At 46.8% G+C, this 19,881-nt stretch overlaps 1 protein-coding gene across 2 annotated transcripts in view; it reads right to left on the reverse strand.

Annotated features, from left to right (window-relative positions):
- Window positions 1-19,881, reverse strand: part of RBM6 (RNA binding motif protein 6) — a 57,285-nt gene that overhangs the window by 10,443 nt on the left and 26,961 nt on the right. For both annotated transcript variants that reach the window (XM_065075274.1, XM_065075275.1), the window contains exons 7-12: window positions 5,850-5,924; window positions 4,209-4,269; window positions 3,054-3,122; window positions 1,697-1,948; window positions 1,045-1,205; window positions 203-297 (exon numbers count right to left, since the gene is read on the reverse strand). In XM_065075274.1, the coding sequence (XP_064931346.1) occupies window positions 203-297; window positions 1,045-1,205; window positions 1,697-1,948; window positions 3,054-3,122; window positions 4,209-4,269; window positions 5,850-5,924 (713 nt within the window). The remainder of the gene's footprint in view (window positions 1-202; window positions 298-1,044; window positions 1,206-1,696; window positions 1,949-3,053; window positions 3,123-4,208; window positions 4,270-5,849; window positions 5,925-19,881) is intronic.

Consider the following 19,881-nt stretch of genomic DNA (forward strand, 5'->3'; position numbering starts at 1 on the left):
GCCCATGCAATGTGATTAATCCCACACTGCTCAGTCATTGAAGCTTCTCCTAGCTCTGATGCCTTCACCTCTCCAACACACTTTTAGGTTGCAGGAACATCTGTGTTAATTCATGTGACAACCTTTAAGAACCTGATCTGACAACACAGCTCTAGGCTTGCAGCACATCAAAGGACAACCCTGCTGCCTCATCTGCCTTTACCTTCTCCCTGTAGCAAGATTCACTTCCAATGTACGTCCATCAATGCAGATAGGGGGATCCAGATTCTGCAGGATCTTAAGCAACCTCATTGCCTCCTGTAAAAGGAAAGGAGAATTTCACATCCATGAGAAGAAAACATAAGCCTGCTTCCCAGATCCAGTCTGCCTGAAAGGAAGGCTTTGTGCTTACATGCTGATCAAAACAGGACAGGAAACACAACACTTTTGACTAAATATTAGCGAAAGGTATTTAGGATGGGACAAAAAACCATAAACCTGTTCTTAGGTTCTCTGCTTGTCCTATGACCATTTTCAGCAGCCAGCTAGAGACTACATTCTCTCAGGGCTGCTAGACCATGCAGCATCATGGCCGTTGTTGCCCCAAAGAGTTTTGGTGACTACGCTCTGGACCAATGCCAAAGCACAGCTCTGGAGTCTGGGAGTCACCCAGAACCAGAAAATGTGAACCCTCCAACATGGGGCTGTCTGTTCATTAAGATGCTTGCCTTCTAGAGACAGAAATCATTGAGTTCAAGCTCCCTGCAAACAAAATAACTGTGTAAGAGGTGCTGACGCTTAGGAGGATCTACAAAGACGCGTACTGAGGCAGGAAACTCACTCAGCACCACAGCTTGTGACCGGAGACAAACTTTGGCTCCTAAAGCCAGAGAGCAAGAGCTGTATCAGATATTCCCTGAATCTAGCCAGACAAGCAGAAGAGACGACTTACTCCCAGACAGCTGTCTCACAAGTACAGCTGTTTCTTATATTTCTGTGGTTTCTTTGCTTCTACAGACAATCGATGCTAACAGGGAGAGCATGTGAAAGCAGCAAACTACTTACAGCATGTGATTCCAGTTCAACAAAGCCGTAGGTCTGCCCCATCCGGCCAGCCTTGTTCTTCATGATGCGCACGTTGGATGTGGACAGACGCACATATGGGGCCAGGAGCCCCACAATCACTTCTGGTGGGGTGAACCGTGTAATGCGCTTCAGTATAATTGCTGTGAAGAACAATAAGGGAGGTGGACAGCAAAGAAAAAGTAGCAAAAGAAAAAAAAGAAAGATAATTCAGACCTAAGTTCATCGTGACTGCACAGGTCTAAACTAAACTCACCAAAAGCAGCAACAATGCTCTTTTTCTCTTCACTCTCAAGATGCTCAGAATTCCCCCTCCAATTGATAACCTTCCCTTCCCAGAAAACAGAGCAGAAAGGAGGCCCCCCGAGGAGCTCAGCCCAGGTAACTCCTAGCCAAAGAGACTTTTGCTGCTGTGCTAACTGCACCCCCCTGAAGCCAGTTTGCCCTGAATTAATGTTCCTAAAGGCAATTTGCCAGCACCTTTGGAGATGGACATCCCGCCGTTGCCTGATGCCCTGGATTTGCACAACATGGAAAGAGCCTCCAGAGGTTTTAGTGAAATGCCGCCCATTTTGCTGATGGCTTCATGGAGTGCAAGCAAGAAGAATCAAAAATTGAGCCCTGTGTCACTCACTTCTGCTTCCGCCACCATCCTGTGGCGTGGCTTCCTCTGGTTGTCTCTGAGAAGGCATCTCCTGGTGCTGGTCCATGTCACTTCTCCTCTCCTGTGAGGGCCTCTGCTCCCTCCCTTCATCTCTCTTCCTGGGCTCCTGTTCCTGAGGCTGACACTCCTGCTGTGGTGCAGGAATCGCAGGCTGGAGAGGCTGCTTTGGAGATCCTGGTTGTCCCGATAACTCTTGCTCAGGTTTTTCAAGCTTTGTCTCTGCTGTTAGAAAAGAAAAATTGACTGGTTCCACATGCAGGGTTTCACCTCATATTTTTCTTCTATTTTCTGGCCACTGCAGCAGAGGCCCTTATAAAAGGCTAACCTGCTCTGCCTTTCACATATCCCGTGTCTAAATACTCTGCAGACACAAGGTGGGTAAAGGACATGTGAGAAACTGCTGATCCTTCCATTACCTTGTTTCACCTTGGGCTCCTTTACCTTACCTCTCCTGTACGAGACAAGAGGCTTTTTGGCCTCCCTTTAGGACTGGCTCTTAGCCTGGCACACATGAATGAGGGATGGGTTCAGATGTGTTCCTCCCATGACCAGGACAACCCACACAGCAGCAGTATCCTCACTATGCCAGATATATTTGTGAACAGCCATAGCTGGACAACATCAATCAGTAACTGTCACCCTGTCTCTATGGGAGAGGAAAACTGGGTTCAGATGCCTGTGACCACTGAGTGAAATGCATCATCACACAACTGCTGATTTTATCAGGTGCTTCCTTACTGCAGATGAGGCAGATATTATGGGGAAACACCCTGCTCCCCAGCCTTTCTATGCAATACAGAAAAGATAAATCCCATCGAGGTTCTGTGCTTGAAGGCCTCTAAAGCATCTGGCTTCACTTCAGGAGATCTCTACCTGAGCTAAAGCTGTTGGACAGGAAGCCAAAGCTACAAAGTCAGACATCACCAGACCTGCACGTGCTGCTGAAGCCTCTTCACACAAAGAGAAAGAAATGAGAGTGCAAGACTCGTCACAATGAAGCTTCACTCTTTAATGGCCCCCACAGCACCTCCCTGCTCTCGTTCTCTTTGGGAGTGGGCAGCATGGCAGAACATATGACGATTTTGCACATAAATGTTGAGAAAGCTGCACAATGATTTGCTTGTCTGTCAGCACAGCTCATGTTGGACAGGCCTGTACTAATTCGTCTGCAGTTTGCAGCATGCAGAGTTTTGGCTACACTTCAGGAGCAGAACCTCATGTAACATTTGCAAATGAAGGCAGTCTGCACGTGCAGCTGTGAAAACTGCTCATGCAAATCACACAGACATGAGGATGACCCTGGGGATGGGGAGAGCAATTCTCTTACTGAATTCTTGCTCAGCTGATGTGTCCTCTCCCTCGGAAGCACCTCTGGACTCTGGGCCTGCTCTGCTCCCTGTAAGAGAGGCTCATTAAAACCCATTTCAAGACCATCAGTCACAAAGCACGTAAGAACTCACACAAAGCTGCAGTAATGTCTGTATATGCACAGAGAGTTGTTTTGTTTCACCCAGCAATTAAAGGACAGTCATAGAGAGGTTACCTTATTATACATGTTCTCACAATCAACAAAACCAGTTGGTAAGCAGCACGCACTACAATCTGTCTTCACAGCATCTTAAAGGCTCTGTTTTAATTTGCTCGTTGGCAGCTTTATTACAATTCACAGTTATGCTGGGCCAGCTAGGTGAATTTTGCCTTCATAAGGCTGATGGAGGAGCCACAGCACAAGGAAAGCACAGCCACAGGGACAGTGTTTCAGTAAATTCAGAGTTCTGCAGCAGTAGTTATTTTAATGCCCTTCTGCCTGGGGTATGTGGGTAAGAAATGCAAAACATTGAAGTCTGCTCAAAGATATAGAGTGCCTGGAACACCTGCTCGTCCCAAAGAAATCAGTTATCAAGAGAGCATGTTTTGGCTCTCACACCCTCCCACTCAAAAAAAGCAAAGGTGTTGGTGGGGTGAGGAGAAGCTCCTGCAGATGCAGAACTCCTCTCCATGCACTTCTCACAGTTAGCAAGGCAAGTTCAGCGATGCACGTCCTGGATTCACCTCTAATCCAAGAGCCTCCAAAGAGTAACGCTAAAGACACGCAGCTGCAGCTCCCAAGCAAGGTGGGTTGAGGAGAAGCCATCTCACTGACGGCCGGCAGCACTAGCTCACAGTCCTAGAGGACACACAGCCTGGAACTCCGTGGATGAAGGGCAATGCCAAAGCAATAGGAAGGGAAGGCCTTGTGCAGAGAGACACTGCTCCACCAAGCCTCACCAGAAGACAGAACCTGGTAGCAACCCATCTGCATGCAACATCTTTAGTGTGGACAGGGAAAAGGCTCTAAATGAAGCAAAATCAATAATTCTCCTTCACAGTGCTCAGCTGGTCCACCAAGAGATCTGTCACACTTAAGCCAGAAGAGAAACTTACTTGTCAGGGCAGATCAAACTTTTAACTGACCAAACGCAGGGGGAGCTGATATACTCACCATCTCTTGGGAGCTTGCAGTAGGAACAGGAGGATCTGTAGCCCACAGTACACACCTTACACTGCAATGGAATACGGAACAGCATGAGGATGGTATGTTTTAAAGGCACCCACTCCAGAAAGGCAGACTCTGCAGTGCTTTCAGAAAGTAACTGCTGCAGAAAAGCTGCAGTGAGAGCCTGAGGGACAGGATGGGTCATGGCAGCAGAAGCCTTTGCTGGAACGGAAGGGAAATCCTCCTATGGTTCACCACTGGAATTGCCTTGGGAACAGGATTTTCACACAACTTCTGAGCAGAGATTTGTTTACATCATGGAGGTAACTTCACTAATCCTTGAGACAGGACCCTCCCACGTGACACTGGACCAAAAGGCTCCATGCCAGACACCATCCTGCTAGCCACCCTCTTATTTCAAAGGATCCAAAGTTACCTTTGTATTCCCTAATCTCAACTCACTCCTAAAGCAGTGACAAAGTCCTTACCTGAGCTAAACTGTAATTTGCTGCCCAGGGAGAGTCAGTGAAGAGGTGTGTGCTAGCCAAGAGGCAGAACTGTACAGGCTCACATGGTTTTCCCACCCAAAGCCACTGTGGAAAGAGCCAAGCGCCCCGTCTTCACAGCTCTCCAAACATAGCGTTGCTAACTTCCTCATCAAGCTCTTTGTAAATGCATTGCTTCTCTTTCATACAATATTTTTTTTTCTCTAACTAAACCCCTGCAAATGCCCTGGGGCATGAGAAAGCTCTTCCAGGCTACGCAGGTGCCCAGCAACAGCAGGGACATACACTCCAGCTACTTCCCACTGCACTGAGCACTATTGTGAAACCACCACCCGAAACTGCTGTCTCCACCTCATCTCTGGAGCGTTGCGAGCACAGACGAGGTGCTGAGCAATGGCTCTGCTGGCAATAGGCGTGCATCCAGTTAGCCTGCATGAAGGTCTTTGTAGCACAGTGGGATCCAGTGGTCAAGGCAGGAGTCCAACCAGAACTGATCCCTTCCCTGCAACCAGCACTTTGCTCTCACTGCTCCCCAGCCCACTGCAGCCCAAAGCACCTGTTCTGGGAGAACTGTGAGAAGGGCATGGGCACAAACCCAACCCTCAGGCAACTGTGTCTTCCCAGAAATGGGCCAGTTCCAGTCTGTACCAACTGCTGCCTGGACTGGGACTCGTTTCCATGCTTCCTTCCCTGATGCACTTACTGCACTCAAATCTAGAGCGCAGGTTCTTGTGTGAGAAGAGGGGTAGTTTGCACTGTTACACTGATGAAAGCTCTGGTTACCTGGGCAGTGAAGGCAAATGAAAACCTGTTCCATTCCGGTTGGCAGGATCACTGTCTCCTTTTGGTTTTTAAGGAAAAAGGATCCGCACACTATTTTCCCCACATGTTAAAAGGGAACGATTGCATAGGGATGGAACTGTGCTTAAAACACTGGTTACCTGTACTAAAGCAACACACACTCAAAGGCGGTACCAAAGCAAGGTAGGGAAAACCACCATGTTTAGAAGAGGCAAGAGCTTCAGGGCAGGTATTAGTGTCAGTGATCTTCACCCACTGAACAAGTATCTAACGCTCCTCTCTGCTACCACTGCCACTGCCAGCAGGGAGGCACAGCACAGCTCTGTGATCGCATACTTACACGTTTGCAGCGCCAGAACTCTGGGCATGGTGTGTATTCAAGGGTCACTTCTTTGCCACCAATCGAAAGAGTTCCCTGTTGAGACAAGGGGGTAAATGACGAACGTGCCCAGCACACGCAGACTGCTCAGAGGCAAAGAAAGGGGTTAAAGTTCTGGTTCCTAAAGGTTCCACAAGTGAAACAGGGTGAAAGGAGGGAAAGTCTCCCGGTACAATTCACTGGAGCTTTGTTGTGGAAGTGGAAAGGAAGCTGCCTGTGCCCTGGTCTAGCACGGGGCTACAAAGCTGCGTGTCAGCTCCAGAGGAACTAGGCAGAAAGGCTTTGTCACCTCCCAGGATGAGCAGAGTAACCAGAGCATGAGAGGGAAGTTGCTTTAACCTGTTTTTGTCCACATGCTGGGAAGGGGCAGCTGAACAGCCTGCTCCACACCAGCCACCACCAGGCTGGCCTCAAGGCAGCTACTTCAGGAGGAATACAAGGAAAAATATCACCAAGGTGAGAGAATTTTCATACTTGGGTTAGTCTCCACGTCACTCCTGAAACCCTGGCTTTCCTTCAGACAGGTGTGCCAGCATGTCCGTGGGGTTGGCCTCGAGCACCTGAGCAGCAGCACCAGAGGAACTCCACTGCCTACAAACACACACTGCTACCAGCTCCAGGCACCGCACCTTGGAGAGACGTCAGGAGCCCAACAAATCCACAAGCTTTGCTGAAATGCAGATGATTTAAGGGTGAAATGAAGCCACAGGTGCAAGTTCCCCAGCTCCTGCCCAGAGCATCCCATAAAAGCAGAGAGCAGCGAGGACTCCTGGTGGGTCTCATCTGCTGTGGACAACAGACGATGCCTGGGCATGCAGGGTACAGACCGAGCTACAGATGCACGGAGCCATCAGACATCTTGTGTCACTGGAGGCAATGCCAGGCCAGTCTGTATTTCCCAGACCACAATATGAGACTCGGTGACAATGATGAGACTCAGACCCAGGTTTCCCAAACCCCAGGAGAACGGTCGCTCTTCTGGCCCATTGCTGAATGGTACAGACAGATGTCAGGATGCTGTAAAGCTATTTTGGAGATCTCTGGTGAGTCAGAAGCTTCCCAGGTACTCTGACCTCATAGCCTAGCCAGACAAGAGCCCCCAGAGCAAACCATGAACAAGAGAAAACAAGCTCCCAGAGTTGTTATTCAGAAGTCATGATACAACCATACATAAATTGCTGTGCAGAACATGAGTGAGATACTAGGGAATACGTAAAGCATGAGGGAAGAGTTCACAGGAGGGAATCACTCAGCAGCAGTACAACAATCCTTTAATCCCTACAAAAAAACACAGTGGAGAAAGCTGGAGACCACAGACACCACCCTGTAAGGTCAGGTTCCACCAGGCCCACTCCTGCAGCTTGCTTTTTAAGGATGAAGGCGAGCCTTTCCTAGCAGGCCTATTTGCGTTGAACACTTCAGGTGTTTCCTTTCTGCTGCCAGCTGCTCAAGCACCGCTTTACAGCACAGACTTGCAGTCCCCAGACCTTGCTGCGGGCTGGTGTGTGCACCCAGTGCACAGAGCTGCGACCTCAGGCGCAATGAATCTCCTCAGGGTCTGTTCACAGCATGGGGTTTGCCTACTTTGCATGTCTGGGAGCAGATCCCTACCTTTGCTAAAGCATGTGAGGAAACACAACTGGGCAAGACAGGAACATGGACATCCAGGCTGTGCCGCTGGGACTGCTCGTCCCTCTGAGATGGAGATGCTCCCTCTCCCAGGCCGGGCAGCCACCACATTCCATCATACACTAACAAGACAGGCAGGGTCAGCAGAGCAGGACCCAGCAAGCGCAGGCAGGAGGGAAGGCAGGGTGCGCATCCTCACCAGCGGAGCTGCACCCGCGCCGGGAGAGTCCTCAGAGTCCTCGCTGCAGCCCTGGGGGCTTGGGAAATAAGGACAACCAGATCTGAGGGCAATCCACCTCACAGGTTCATCCTTCTGCCAGCCACTGGGGATAAAACTCGCCAGAAAGCCTTAAGATTATTTTTGGGTTTGGGGAAGATGGTTTTTAATTGCATGTGGTGATGGTCTCTGCTGCAAATTCAGTTCTCGGAGACTGCAAAAAGTGTCACTTGCATAATTACCCCCTAATTTCCTTAACACCCTGCTGATTGCCTGCTCACTTTTTCAACAAGCTCTCTCTTACTGATTTCTTCTTGATAAAGTAATTTTCAAGGTTGCAATCATCATTTAACACATCAAAATGAGTCCTTCATTTAGGACACACATTGTCAGAATTCAGTGACTTTAAATTCCTCATTCCCCCATTCTGTTACTAAACGCCATCCCAAATATTTTCAGAACCTTTATTTCCTCTAGTCCCTGTCACTGCTTGTTCTTTTTTTCATCTACATCTTATTCCTTTTCTCTGCAAAATGTTTTGGATAATACTCTGATTTTCAGTTCACCACTTGCAATTGAGCAGATCTTTGGAATTTCTGAGAATTTCTGGAACAGTGCCAGGGGAAAAAACCACCAACAAACAAAACCAAATGTAGGCCCAAGGAATGCAACATGTACTGTCTGGTACCCAGACAGTAAGAATCTCTTCCATATTCACACATTTTACCCCAAACCTCTCTCACCGACTCACCTGCACTATGCCCATTAATGCTCCTTGCGTGTTTTCAACATCCTGTATTTCTGAGCAGCTTGGCCTTTTCTTTCTAAATCACTATGTGCTACAGAAATGTCCCTCTGGTCCTCCCAGGCAGGAGCCTCCCCCTCACAAGCAGCAGTAAACACCCAGTTGACTCACCAGGGAAGGTTTAAAAGGCAGCACAGCTCTGCAGTCCTAGAACACCGAGCTCTCAGCCATGGAAATGACCAGATTTCCATGGGCATGAGCAACTTCTACTGCCTTTTTTCTTTTCCCTGAATTTCCAAATTCATCAAAACAGAGCGTCAGGACTTTACTGCAGGGAACAATGATTTATGCTGCTGTTTGATATCTTTCAAACACAGTTATACATGTTTTTTCACTTAGAGGTCTGTTGGAGATGCAATACTGGATTCTAGTCTAAGCAACACAATTCAGTAGAAGCCGCTTCAGCTGAAGCTACTTAAAGGTCTGCATTATCTAGAATAATAGCTGATGGCTTAGTATGCAAATATTACTGACAGAAGACTCTGATCAACTGAGCAGTCCCACCATGAGGTGGTTCTAGAGAGCGATGCCATGAAACAGTAAAGTCTGTTTGCAGGGAGCGCACACAGCAAGCAGCAATGTCTCAATGCCCTTCACTGAGCGGGGATAAAACCCACAAGAACGGGTTACCGTAAAGAAAACCGGAAAATCCCTTAGCTGTGATATTCACAGGTGACAAAATCCTTCCAAAAGCACTTTGGAGACTGTGTGTCAGCTGGGCACAAGGCTTTGGCAGCAAAAGTCCAGTTTCACTAGAGCAGCTTCCATGCTCTTTGTCATCAAAGGCAATAAACCCAGAAGCATTACAATTAATACCTTTACCACTTGGATCGTATTGTAACTTTACCTGTGCGAAAAAAAAACAGATCACACTGCTAGCACATGGAATGCCCACTCGTGAGGGTTGTTCTAACTCATCTCTAGTGTAAACTCTTCGAACTTGTACTACTTTACCAAGGGAAGAACTTACCTCCTGCTCCGAACACAGGCAATTCACGCTGACAGAAATTGTGTGTGCTACCGGGCACCGATTGCTTTGCTCACGCTTCCCAGGGAAGGGACGCAGGCACTGCCGGGCTGGGGACAGCCCGCTGCAGGCTGGGCACGGCACGAGCCGCCTGCTTCGGCTGCCAATCATTCACATCACGTGTAGTTGGCACGCTGGTGGCTTTCACGCTTGTTGACAGCCTTCTAATGATGATGACTGGGGGTTGAGGAGGGGGAGAACTTGCCAAAAAAGTATCTCTATGCTCTCTCTAAGACTGAGATGACAGAAGAATACAAATCACCAATGTTAAAGTTTTTGATAACTGCTTCCCTGGAAAAAATTTATAGCATCCAAGAGTGACCTAGAAAATTTGAAACGTGGATAGCTTTTGGAGCACGGCACACTCCCTCAAATCAGATCAGGCTTCTGCTTTAGCTGAACTTGGCCACACATTAAAAACTTCAGCAAAATCTCACTTCGGAGCCTCTAAACAATGAGCAGATAGCTCTCCACATCTTTCACCCCATGGGCAGTGCTTCAGCAGCTACCACAGGGGCTGCCAAACCACACGGACATGTGGATGTAGCCACCGGCGCTGCTGTGGAGGAAGGTGGAGCCTGGTCTGGCTCCTTCTGTGGGCTGGTAATGCCAGGTCACCGTTCCCTGGTCCCTTGTCACAAGAAAGGTCACAAGCACCTGACTCAGTGGAAGAGCAACCATCAGTCTTGGTTTTATAGAGGAACAGCAGCGGGTCATTTCTGGAACAGCTCTGGAGCCCCCAGATCCATGAGGATTAATAAGCCAAAGTTTCCTCTTTGGCAACAATCACAGAGCAGCAACCAGGGGGGTACAGGAGGTGCCTGCGCCACGAGCAAACCACATTCAGATCTCCTTCAGCAGTTGAGCTGCGCACAGAACCAAACACCACTTCAGCTAATATTTCCTTATATTGTTCATAGTTCGATTAAATGGAAAATATCCATGCCATGAACTGAAAGGTTCTGGTACCCTTCCTGCTGAGTAACAATCAAGTCAGAAGACTGACATGGTTCCACATGTTAAAAATGAACTGAAAATATAATTTGCACATAGATATAGAATCACATACAAAGATTATGACAAAAGAATGCTTACGGGCAGCACAGCAAAGCAGTCACATTACAATACCAGAATTAACCTCCTTTATGTGATGCTAATTCAGCCCTCTTACGCATAGTTGCTATAATTAGGATGGTTATTCAAAAACCATTATACACCCATCATTTAAAAATGATTTAAACTGATTAATGAGTAGTAGAGAAGCAGCACTTCCCAGAACCGCCATCTCTCGCCATCTTTGGGTGTTTTCCAGTCCTGCTCTCCAAATGCATGGGAGAGCACGGGGAGACAAGCAGCCAACAGCAGAAGTCAGGTTATCTAATTGTAACTGCAAATCAGACCGCTCTTAGGTTTTTCTCCTATTTGAGTATGGATTATAAATGCAAATATAACAACCCCCAACTGCAACACAAGGTAAATTACTGCAGGTCCTCCTGTTTCCCTGGCATGGCTCTTGTCTCTGGCCAGAGGCAGGAGGGAGCTGGCAGGGAGAGCAAAAAGCTCTCCCGCTTACAGTAATAATCTCCAGATAATGCAGGCAGGTGGGGTCGAACAACAAAGGTCCCTCAAACCCGCAGCTCCCCAGCTGCTCGTGGAGTTCAGGAGGTAGCAGCTTCCTGGGACAGAGCAGGGGGCCAACACCAAGACACCTTGGAGGATGAGACCAGCTGGATGTATTTCAAAACAAGATCATCTCAGTCACAGAAACTGGCTTCTCATCCCGTTTTTTCCATATGCTGAAATTTTTATCTCCAAGCTCCTTGGCAGCTGCCATACAAGGGACTCAACTCTACAGAGCAACAGGCAGTACATCTGCTTACCTTTGACAAAAAGCAGATGAGAAAAGCTGTGAACCCACAAACCACAATCTGTTGGTAATTAAACATTTAGAAACAGAGCATGACACGGAGAGATGAAGAAACGAGAGCAGTGCAGCCTGCTGCAGGGTACCGCAGCAATCTGGCACTGCCTACAGGAACAGGAACCACAAGCAAATTCCTGCTCCAGTGTGACTTTGCCCAAGGCTCTCAGCCCCCTCCTCCACCCCCTAAGCATTTGCAGCTCATGGACTTGTTTTTATTGGCCTGATCTATCAGTATCCAGCACTCTACTGCAGGGTAACTGACAGCCAAGGCAGAAAATTCAAGATATTCTAATACAGGGGAAAAGGACGGCCTGACAAGTGGTGGATCCCAGGGGAACAGTTACATCGCCAAGTGGATTCAAACCACCTACTGTGTACTATTATTACAGAGCTCTATCAAGACTAACACTGAAATGAATCTTGCACAGTGGTTGTGTTAGTGGTCACTGAAAGGAGGATGAGGTTCTTAGGGACGTGGTTTAGAGGTGCACTCGGCAGCGTTGGGTTAACAGTTAGATGCAATGATCTTAAAGGTCTTTTCCAACCAAAATGATTCTATGATGCCATATTTAACTCCTGGGCTGCAGCAGTGCTTGGAACTGAAGAGCATGTGGCATCACCTTGAAGCACTTAGCAACAAGGCACTTGACTCGACAGTGACCTGACGCCAACCAGCACAGCATGCTCAGCATTATGGTCTTCAAGGTCAGAGGAGGCCTGAGAGCCCAAAGATGTCATCATCAGTCCTGAGTTCACACAACAGAACTTTAGGCACACCACTGATGGGCATGCTGAACAAAACCAGCACTAGCACAGAATTGAGGTATTAGGAGGATAACCTGGAAAGTCCTGAAGATGCAGTAATAAACATAACAGATTAAGATGCTACATAAGGATTATTTTATCCTAGATAGCACTCGGTGTCTCTTTTTCAAACTCCTTTCCTACAAAACCCATTCCTCACTTGCACTGGGACCATCCACCATGACACTCAAGTTTCCACTTCTACTTGCTCCTCTCTACAAGCCTCCCTATCTGCCTGGTCATCCAGGTCACTTGTCCTTTAGCAGAAGGTGGCAGTCTGCAGACTATAAGAGCCTTATTTTCAAAGACACCCCTCATCTAGCCTGCTGAGACACCTTCAGTTTTCTTCCTACAATTTCTAAATACCCTGGATACCAGCCATACTCTTTTTAAGCAAGTCCCAGTATCTTTCTACAATCATCTCACCCCACCAACATCCCTTTTGCAAATATACACAGAAATTGCCTTCCAGAACTCCAATTCACTTCCAAGTTAAGACTCTCAAAGTGCTTATCTTTTAAACACAGTGTTTGCTTCACTTGTCAGCACAGTCCTATTCTGAGAATGCCACCAAAACAGTCAGTACAGGCAAGGTCCGTATTACGGCTCTGTGAAGGGTAACAGCAATCTGTCACAGCTTGAAAAAACACACAACGTGCCTGGGATTGCACATGCCCTAAGGCCAGCTTTGGGTGATGGGTGACACAAATGGCTTCTGCATTTCACCCTTTAAGGAGATTTCAACACATCTGAAAGCTTTCTTTGATCCAGTGAAGCAAAGTGGAGCTTTTACCTGCCACTGAAAGCCCTAACGTTTCCCTGTAACGTTAATTCTATCCTTCAGCTTCCCTTACCCCTCTCAAGAGGGCACCTCTGCAGATCAGCATTATAGGATCACTGGAAAAATGAGGAAATTTTAAAATTAAAGGCGTTCCTATGCAGTACAAAGGGGTCAGAAGAGGATTTCTAATGCTCAGACAGTGAGGGTCGGGAGGCATCAAGAGATAACAGCTCCAACAGGGACAAGCGCTGTGCTCTGGTGTTACTGGCTGCGCTCTCATTCCACAGCCATAGAGGAGCCTGTATGGTTATGGACTTATTGGGGGTGAGCTAAGAAGGTCATACATATCAAACACTTGTTCCAGTTCTCAAAGAAGTATGAATCAGGTTGAATCCTCGCTTTGAAAAGTATACTTAAAACTATCAAAACTTAAGAGTGTTTAAATATTTAGCATATTGAGCATCGTTATTCTTAGATGGCTCTAGGGAAGGGTCCACATGGCTCTGCCTCATCTATATTCCTTTTCTGATTCATCATGGTCTGCTGCCTGGGCTCTGTGTTTGAACAGCAGCTGCTTCAAAGACTCCCTTTGCTCCCAGCTCAGATTTCCCTTCTCCCTCCAAAATGCTGCTCCACGGTGCCTGGACTTATTTCTCAATACTTTGTTACATGGCCACCTTCTTCCTCAAAGGTCATCTCATCCCTTAACACTGTTTAACAACATAAAGATGAGGCACATTAGCACAATACACTAATCCACCCCAGGACCTTTCCCATGCAATTCTATGATTCTGTGATTTCCCCTCAGGGTACCTTACAATTAGCCATGCCCATAAGGAAGCTGGGAGAATGATGAGAAAAGGTCCAACACCTTACTCATAGATTTGAAGCACAATATCAAAACACTAAAGAGCAATCTCAATGCAAAATAAAGCTGGAAAAAAGTCTGGCTGAAAAGCTGTGCCTTAAAGGGGTAAATTTATTCCTAGACAATTCAGTCTACTTGATCAAGCATTTAATGATCCCATATCCAAACAAAAGCGTGGCCTTTTGATGGAGCATGTAACTGTGGGATTACATGCCAGTTCCGACATGGCTTGACCTGCATGATCAAGGTGCAGGATGTTCTGCACAGCAACAAACCTTTACTAAGAACACGCCAACTCTAAATGGGGACCAGAAGAGTCCAGAGGCTCCCCCAGACAAGCCTTCAAATTCACTTCTGCACCCCCTGATTTAAAGTGTCAGAGCCCCCAGTGGCAAGGCTTTCTCAGGCAAGCTGCCTGTGGAACAGCCCCTCTGCCACAAGGAAAAGCCCCAAAAACCCTGGGAAGGCAGAGCAGCTCTGGATGAAAAGAGGGTTTTGTCCTTGAAGACTTCATTTCTCAACATCATCAGATTCCTAGTTAATGGCAAATTCTGACTCCAAAAGGGTAAGAACCCAGCCAGTTGCCAGGGAAAAGGCACTGACAGAGCAACACTTACCTGGGCCATCTCACGGATGATTCCCAGTGCATCACCATGACCTTGAGGTGGCCTGTCCGAAAGCTACATCCAGATCCTTAACAGCCAGGCCTACAGAGAACCACCAGGCAGCTGGCACATCCTCAGCCTGGCACCTGCAAAGATTCTAGAACTGAGTGGGTGCTGTCTCTTAGGAGAGCTACTCTTAGGAGCTGATTTGGGAAACGGCTGTTCTTTGGTCAGTATTTGCCCAGGAACCTGGCACAGTATGAGAACAGAGCTGTCTGAGCCCTTTGGAAGGAAAGGAGCTTCTCCTGACAGCCTGGCCCAGGTGCAAGGTCACACTAGTGGGTGTCACAGCTCCCCTAGGACCAGCAGCTCCTCTTTACAGGGGCACTGAGCTGTACAAGGTTCACCCAGGCACTTCTGACGTTTAATGACTGGCCTGGTATGCACCAGAAGGGAGGAGAAGTCAGTGCAATGGGCAGAGGAGGCAGTGGCAGAGGATAAACACCAGTCTCACATGGACCAGGCACAGCACACCACCTTGTCAGTGGAAAAACCAAAACAAAACAACCACCTCAGCTCTCTTCTCCAGTGATATTAAAGTCGGGAAGAATCAATCAGGCTTTCAAAAACCTGGGATTATAAACAGTAAAATACCTTAGTCATCATATCATTAATGTACAGTTTCACACCATGAGACAACTTCTTAGTGAGACTTCACAACCTGATTTTATGTGTAAGGAAATATATCTTGGGATTCTGAGGGCTTAAAATTACTTTCTCTATTAACTCTGCTCCCAAGATCCTTGATGGAAAAGTACATTAAGTGTTTGCTTGGGCTTTTACTGCCATCCTGGCTCAAATCTGGTACATGAAGCCCATCTGAATATTGCTAATTTCCTGCTAAGACATGGACTGTACATCACAAAAACTAAAATCTCCCCTGCTGTCTATAAAAACAGGAGAGAATTCCTTTCTTCCTCTTGTTCTAAAGACAATAGTTTCAGAGATTTAAATACTTGAATCTCACATTTACGACATTGTGGCTTTTACCTCATTAAAAATGTAATCCATTACATGACACGCTTGATTTTACACCACTGTCTTTTGAGGAATCTACTTCTGGAAGCTGTTCATCCTGTGGAAGACATCACTACCTGAACTTACAGGTGGTACAAAGTGATGGCGATGCAACATCAACGCATGCACACAGTGCAACAAGGCAGGAAAACAAACCTGAAGGCAGAATGCAACTTTACATCAGACACTTCACTGAAACAAGACAACCGCACACTTTGCAGCTTCTGTTGAAGAACTTCCCACCTCCCTCTGTCTCCTTGTACAAGACAGCTTCAGGATTTTCTCCCTATTGCCCCTTTCATGAAGCAATCGTAGTCAAAGACAAGCTGGTCACACAGCGGCACTGAGGACTCTCAGCTGCTGTCCTGTTCACACATGCTGGGTTGAACAGGTCACCAGACTTGATGCAAGAAAAAATTCTCCCTCTCTCAAATTAGAGAGGATTGGGGGAAGTTTGTGCCTTCCTTTGGAAGCACAGAGGGCTGTTTTCTGCTGGCGCCCTCAGTGTTCTTCCACTCCACGTGCTTTCTTGTCCTGCGCAGACACGGAATGACAGCAACGCTCCTGACCGCCAGTCCTGCAGCACACAGTGTTTCTTGTGATCTCTGTGGGTATTAAAGCTTTAATAACAGTCTGAAAGTGCCCTGTGGCTTGCAGGGGAATGGGGAGGATAATAACCGTGTGTTCTTCTGTGTTAAATACCTGTTTCCTTGTTGCCTGTGATTGATGGATAATGACACAATAGCCCACTCAGGCGAGCCAGCCCGTTTTCCACTGTAATCATGTTTCATTTCTAGTCAAAAACATTAACAGCCAAAGGGAAACAGAAATTCACAACTAAAAGTTGCTGACTGCCATAGCTTTGATCTTGCACCATCAAACCTGAAACACTTGAATTTAACCTTTTCCTTGTGTGTTTCTCAAAACCCGAGCAGAAAATGGCAAAATTCAAGGTACTCTACCTTTTGAATGTACCTCAATTCAAGATACCTTTTGAATGTACCTCAATTCAAGGTACCTTTTGAATGTACCTCAATTCAAGGTACCCAAACTTCCACGATTTACATTAAAAAGGTCCAACACAAACTCAGCTGGGAAGAAAACAGACCAAAATCCACATATGAAGGGAATTCATTCCAGCTCTCTCTCACTGTCTATCATAACCATACTTAAGCAGAAAAGTTTCTCCAGAAAAGCAATCTGACAATTGCCCTTCTAAGAGAAGGAAGCAGCACTCCTGCCTTCCTTAGGCCCAAGCAGTGTGAAGTTTGACATCTTTTTCAGCCTCTAGACTCAAACTTTTACCTTCCTGCTCCAGCAACCCACCGTCAACAGCGTACCAAGGAAAGCGAAAAGCAATTGCCGCCAAGACAGCATAAAATCACGAACAAACAGCTCTGCTGTTGAAGGTAACAAAAATGACGCATGGAGTGAAAACTGCAACAATGTTTTGGTGTGCCCCAACTTATCAAAATAGTCCAGATGGAGTCTTAGCACTATAGTGTGGCTCATATGCTCATAGAACATATCTGGTGCTCGCCACGACGTTGCTGGGATAGGGCCGAGAAAGACTGTTGTCTTTGTCACAGTGACAGGTCTTGTGCAAACCATTATGGCAAAACCGTGATAGAAAATGGTCTTGCTCTGGAAATGAAAGTTATGATGTGCTCACCCAGATGCCTTTATTCCTGTAAGCTGAACCCATACAGACATTTCCCTCTCACTGCCTCTGTTTCCTTTAAGTAACTTCAGTCATTTCATCAGCATCATCCACTTCTAAGAGTACAGAGGGAATTTCTGATGGTGCATCTGCAGTTCTGTTAGTCACCAGCTTACTTAAAGGACGACTTCAAAAGCATCAAAGCAAATCTGTGGCATGAGTCCTATTAACTTTCATATAGAAACTTGATCAAGGGATTTTACATCTTAATCCAAAATCACCTTCTGACCACATACACAATCTATCAATCGTGGCAACACGCTATCTGTGCCACAGCTGATTTACCACGCTCCTCTGAAGCACTTTGATGCTACAATGATAAATACCTTCCAAATGGTTACACAAGAATATATTTAGTTTCTACAGATCTTCACAGAAAATTAACCAATCGTGAATGCAAACACAATAAAAAATATACAATCTGTGAGTAAGAGCAGCCCAGGATTACTTGAAATCTTTCTAGCTCAAGGCAAAAATCTCACCTACAAACGAATTCAAAGGACAAGTGCACACGATGCTACATCACTCAAGAAAATGCTTCACATGTTGACAATGACTGAAACAAAGCTATTTCTTAGGTGTTGCTCTGCCAACAGCTGCTTTGCAATGCAAATTTATCACTACAGAAGGGGCAGAAAGCAAACTTATCCCTGGCACATGTTGCACTTCATTTCCACAAGCAAAAGTTTTTAAGTATGCCCATTTTTACAACAGCTGTGCCGGGTATGACTGAAGGTCCAACTGCCCAACAGTGGTTCCTCACTCTGGGCCACCAGTGTAGGGAGTATCCACCCCCACACCTTTGGGTGCTCCAAGAGGAGTGAGGGCTGCCCTGCAAGTGCTGGTGTGTCTCGTCATACATCAATCAGCCAGAGAGAACAGCACTTTCATCTCGGCAACACTCACGGATCAAGCTATTTTAACAAACTTCAGGAAATCACAACTATTTGTTACCATTTGCCAGCTCAAGCTCCTGGCATTGTAAATAGAACATCTATTCCAACAGAGAAAAGCTTGATTAACAAGGCATTTGAGGTGTACAGGGAAAGAACGGGTATTTCAGAGATACATCATCACACAGATTTGTTAATGTCAACTGGCAGCAAATCCCAACAAACCCATAACCAGAAGGTAAATGCCCAGAGGCCAGAGGGAGAACAGTGCCATTTTACAGAAGGGTAGCGGGGGTTGCTTTACGTGGAACAACCTATTTACACAGCAGCCCAAGAGAGCTTCAGCACACAGTATAGACAGTTCTGCAATACACAGCAATATTTCAGTCCTGAGATAACCCTGCTGGACCGTATGTCCCCAGCAGTGACCAGAGACACTAGGTAAGTCGTGCGATGCATCTGCTGCCTGCTCCAAGCAGCTCACCCTGAAGCTGTCCTCTGGGGCAATCCCACTGCAGAGCGGCAGGTCGGCAGCAGCGGACGCACACAATCTGCATCACACGGGTAAGGTGAGGCTGAAGGGAAAAAGGAGGAAGGAAAAAAGGAGCACAGGATTTTTGAATAGCAGCAGGGAGGTAGAGGGACGTGGCAAGCTGGGATCACACAAGTAGAGCAAGAAGCTGCAACTTCACAGTTTTTCCAGTTAGAAGTGTACTTATTTTAAAATACATTGGTTAGCATGGTTTGCTTCCGAGGCAAGGCAGGACAGAGCTGCCAAGAAGAAGGTTGTAGTTTTTTGCCTGGGTGGGGCTAGAAAAAACACATTGATGGGCAGCTACTGCTGAAGGAAGAGTGTGTGAAGTCTTTGGCAGAAGATCTCTTACAATCTCCTGTGCCAAAGGAAGAGAGAGTAAGAGGATTCACACGGCTTGGATAGCTGAGACAACAGAAGATGCTGAGATGACAGAAGTCCAGAGAAGTATTTTCAGTACCAGAATTTTTGGCACTTACATTTTACAACAAAAGACACCCTCCTCTGCACAAGCAACGTCTCTGTAACATGCAGAGATTAAGTCAGTCCTTCCGAACAGAAAAGCAGACAGGGCATTTATTGCAGCATGATGGCAGGATATACACAGGGACGGACACCCAGGCACCCAGCCCTGCCACAGGTCACTGCAGGCACATCCCACTGCTTGTTCACAGGGAAGCCCCTGCCCAGCACCAGGAGCCTCCCATTGTGCGCTTCTGTACGGATCTCAGGGGCTTACAGCTCCAATTAAATGGCAGTACAACACAGTGATTAGTGAGACGCAAGTGGGAATGAACAAATGATTGACTCAACATGTTGAGCCTCCGTGATGCAAGACCAGGGCGAGCTTGTGATAAGGTCACATACTGAATCACACACACAAAAAAAAACAAATCAGCTCTGCTGCCTGGAAATCCACTCATCTGATTACAAGGTGGGCTATGGAGGGAACTTTCCATGGGCCACTTGGATCATAAAAATTACTCCAAACTGTGCATGTTTCACAAAGCATTGGGTTGTTTACAGAAGAAACACTGCCAAAGTATACCAGCCTTTCCCCTCTCTATATGCACACTTGAAGTGGAAGACTCCAAAAGGTAATTCTAGAAAT

This window comes from Columba livia, chromosome 10 (assembly GCF_036013475.1).
Source record: "Columba livia isolate bColLiv1 breed racing homer chromosome 10, bColLiv1.pat.W.v2, whole genome shotgun sequence".
NCBI classification, from domain to species: Eukaryota; Metazoa; Chordata; class Aves; order Columbiformes; family Columbidae; genus Columba; species Columba livia.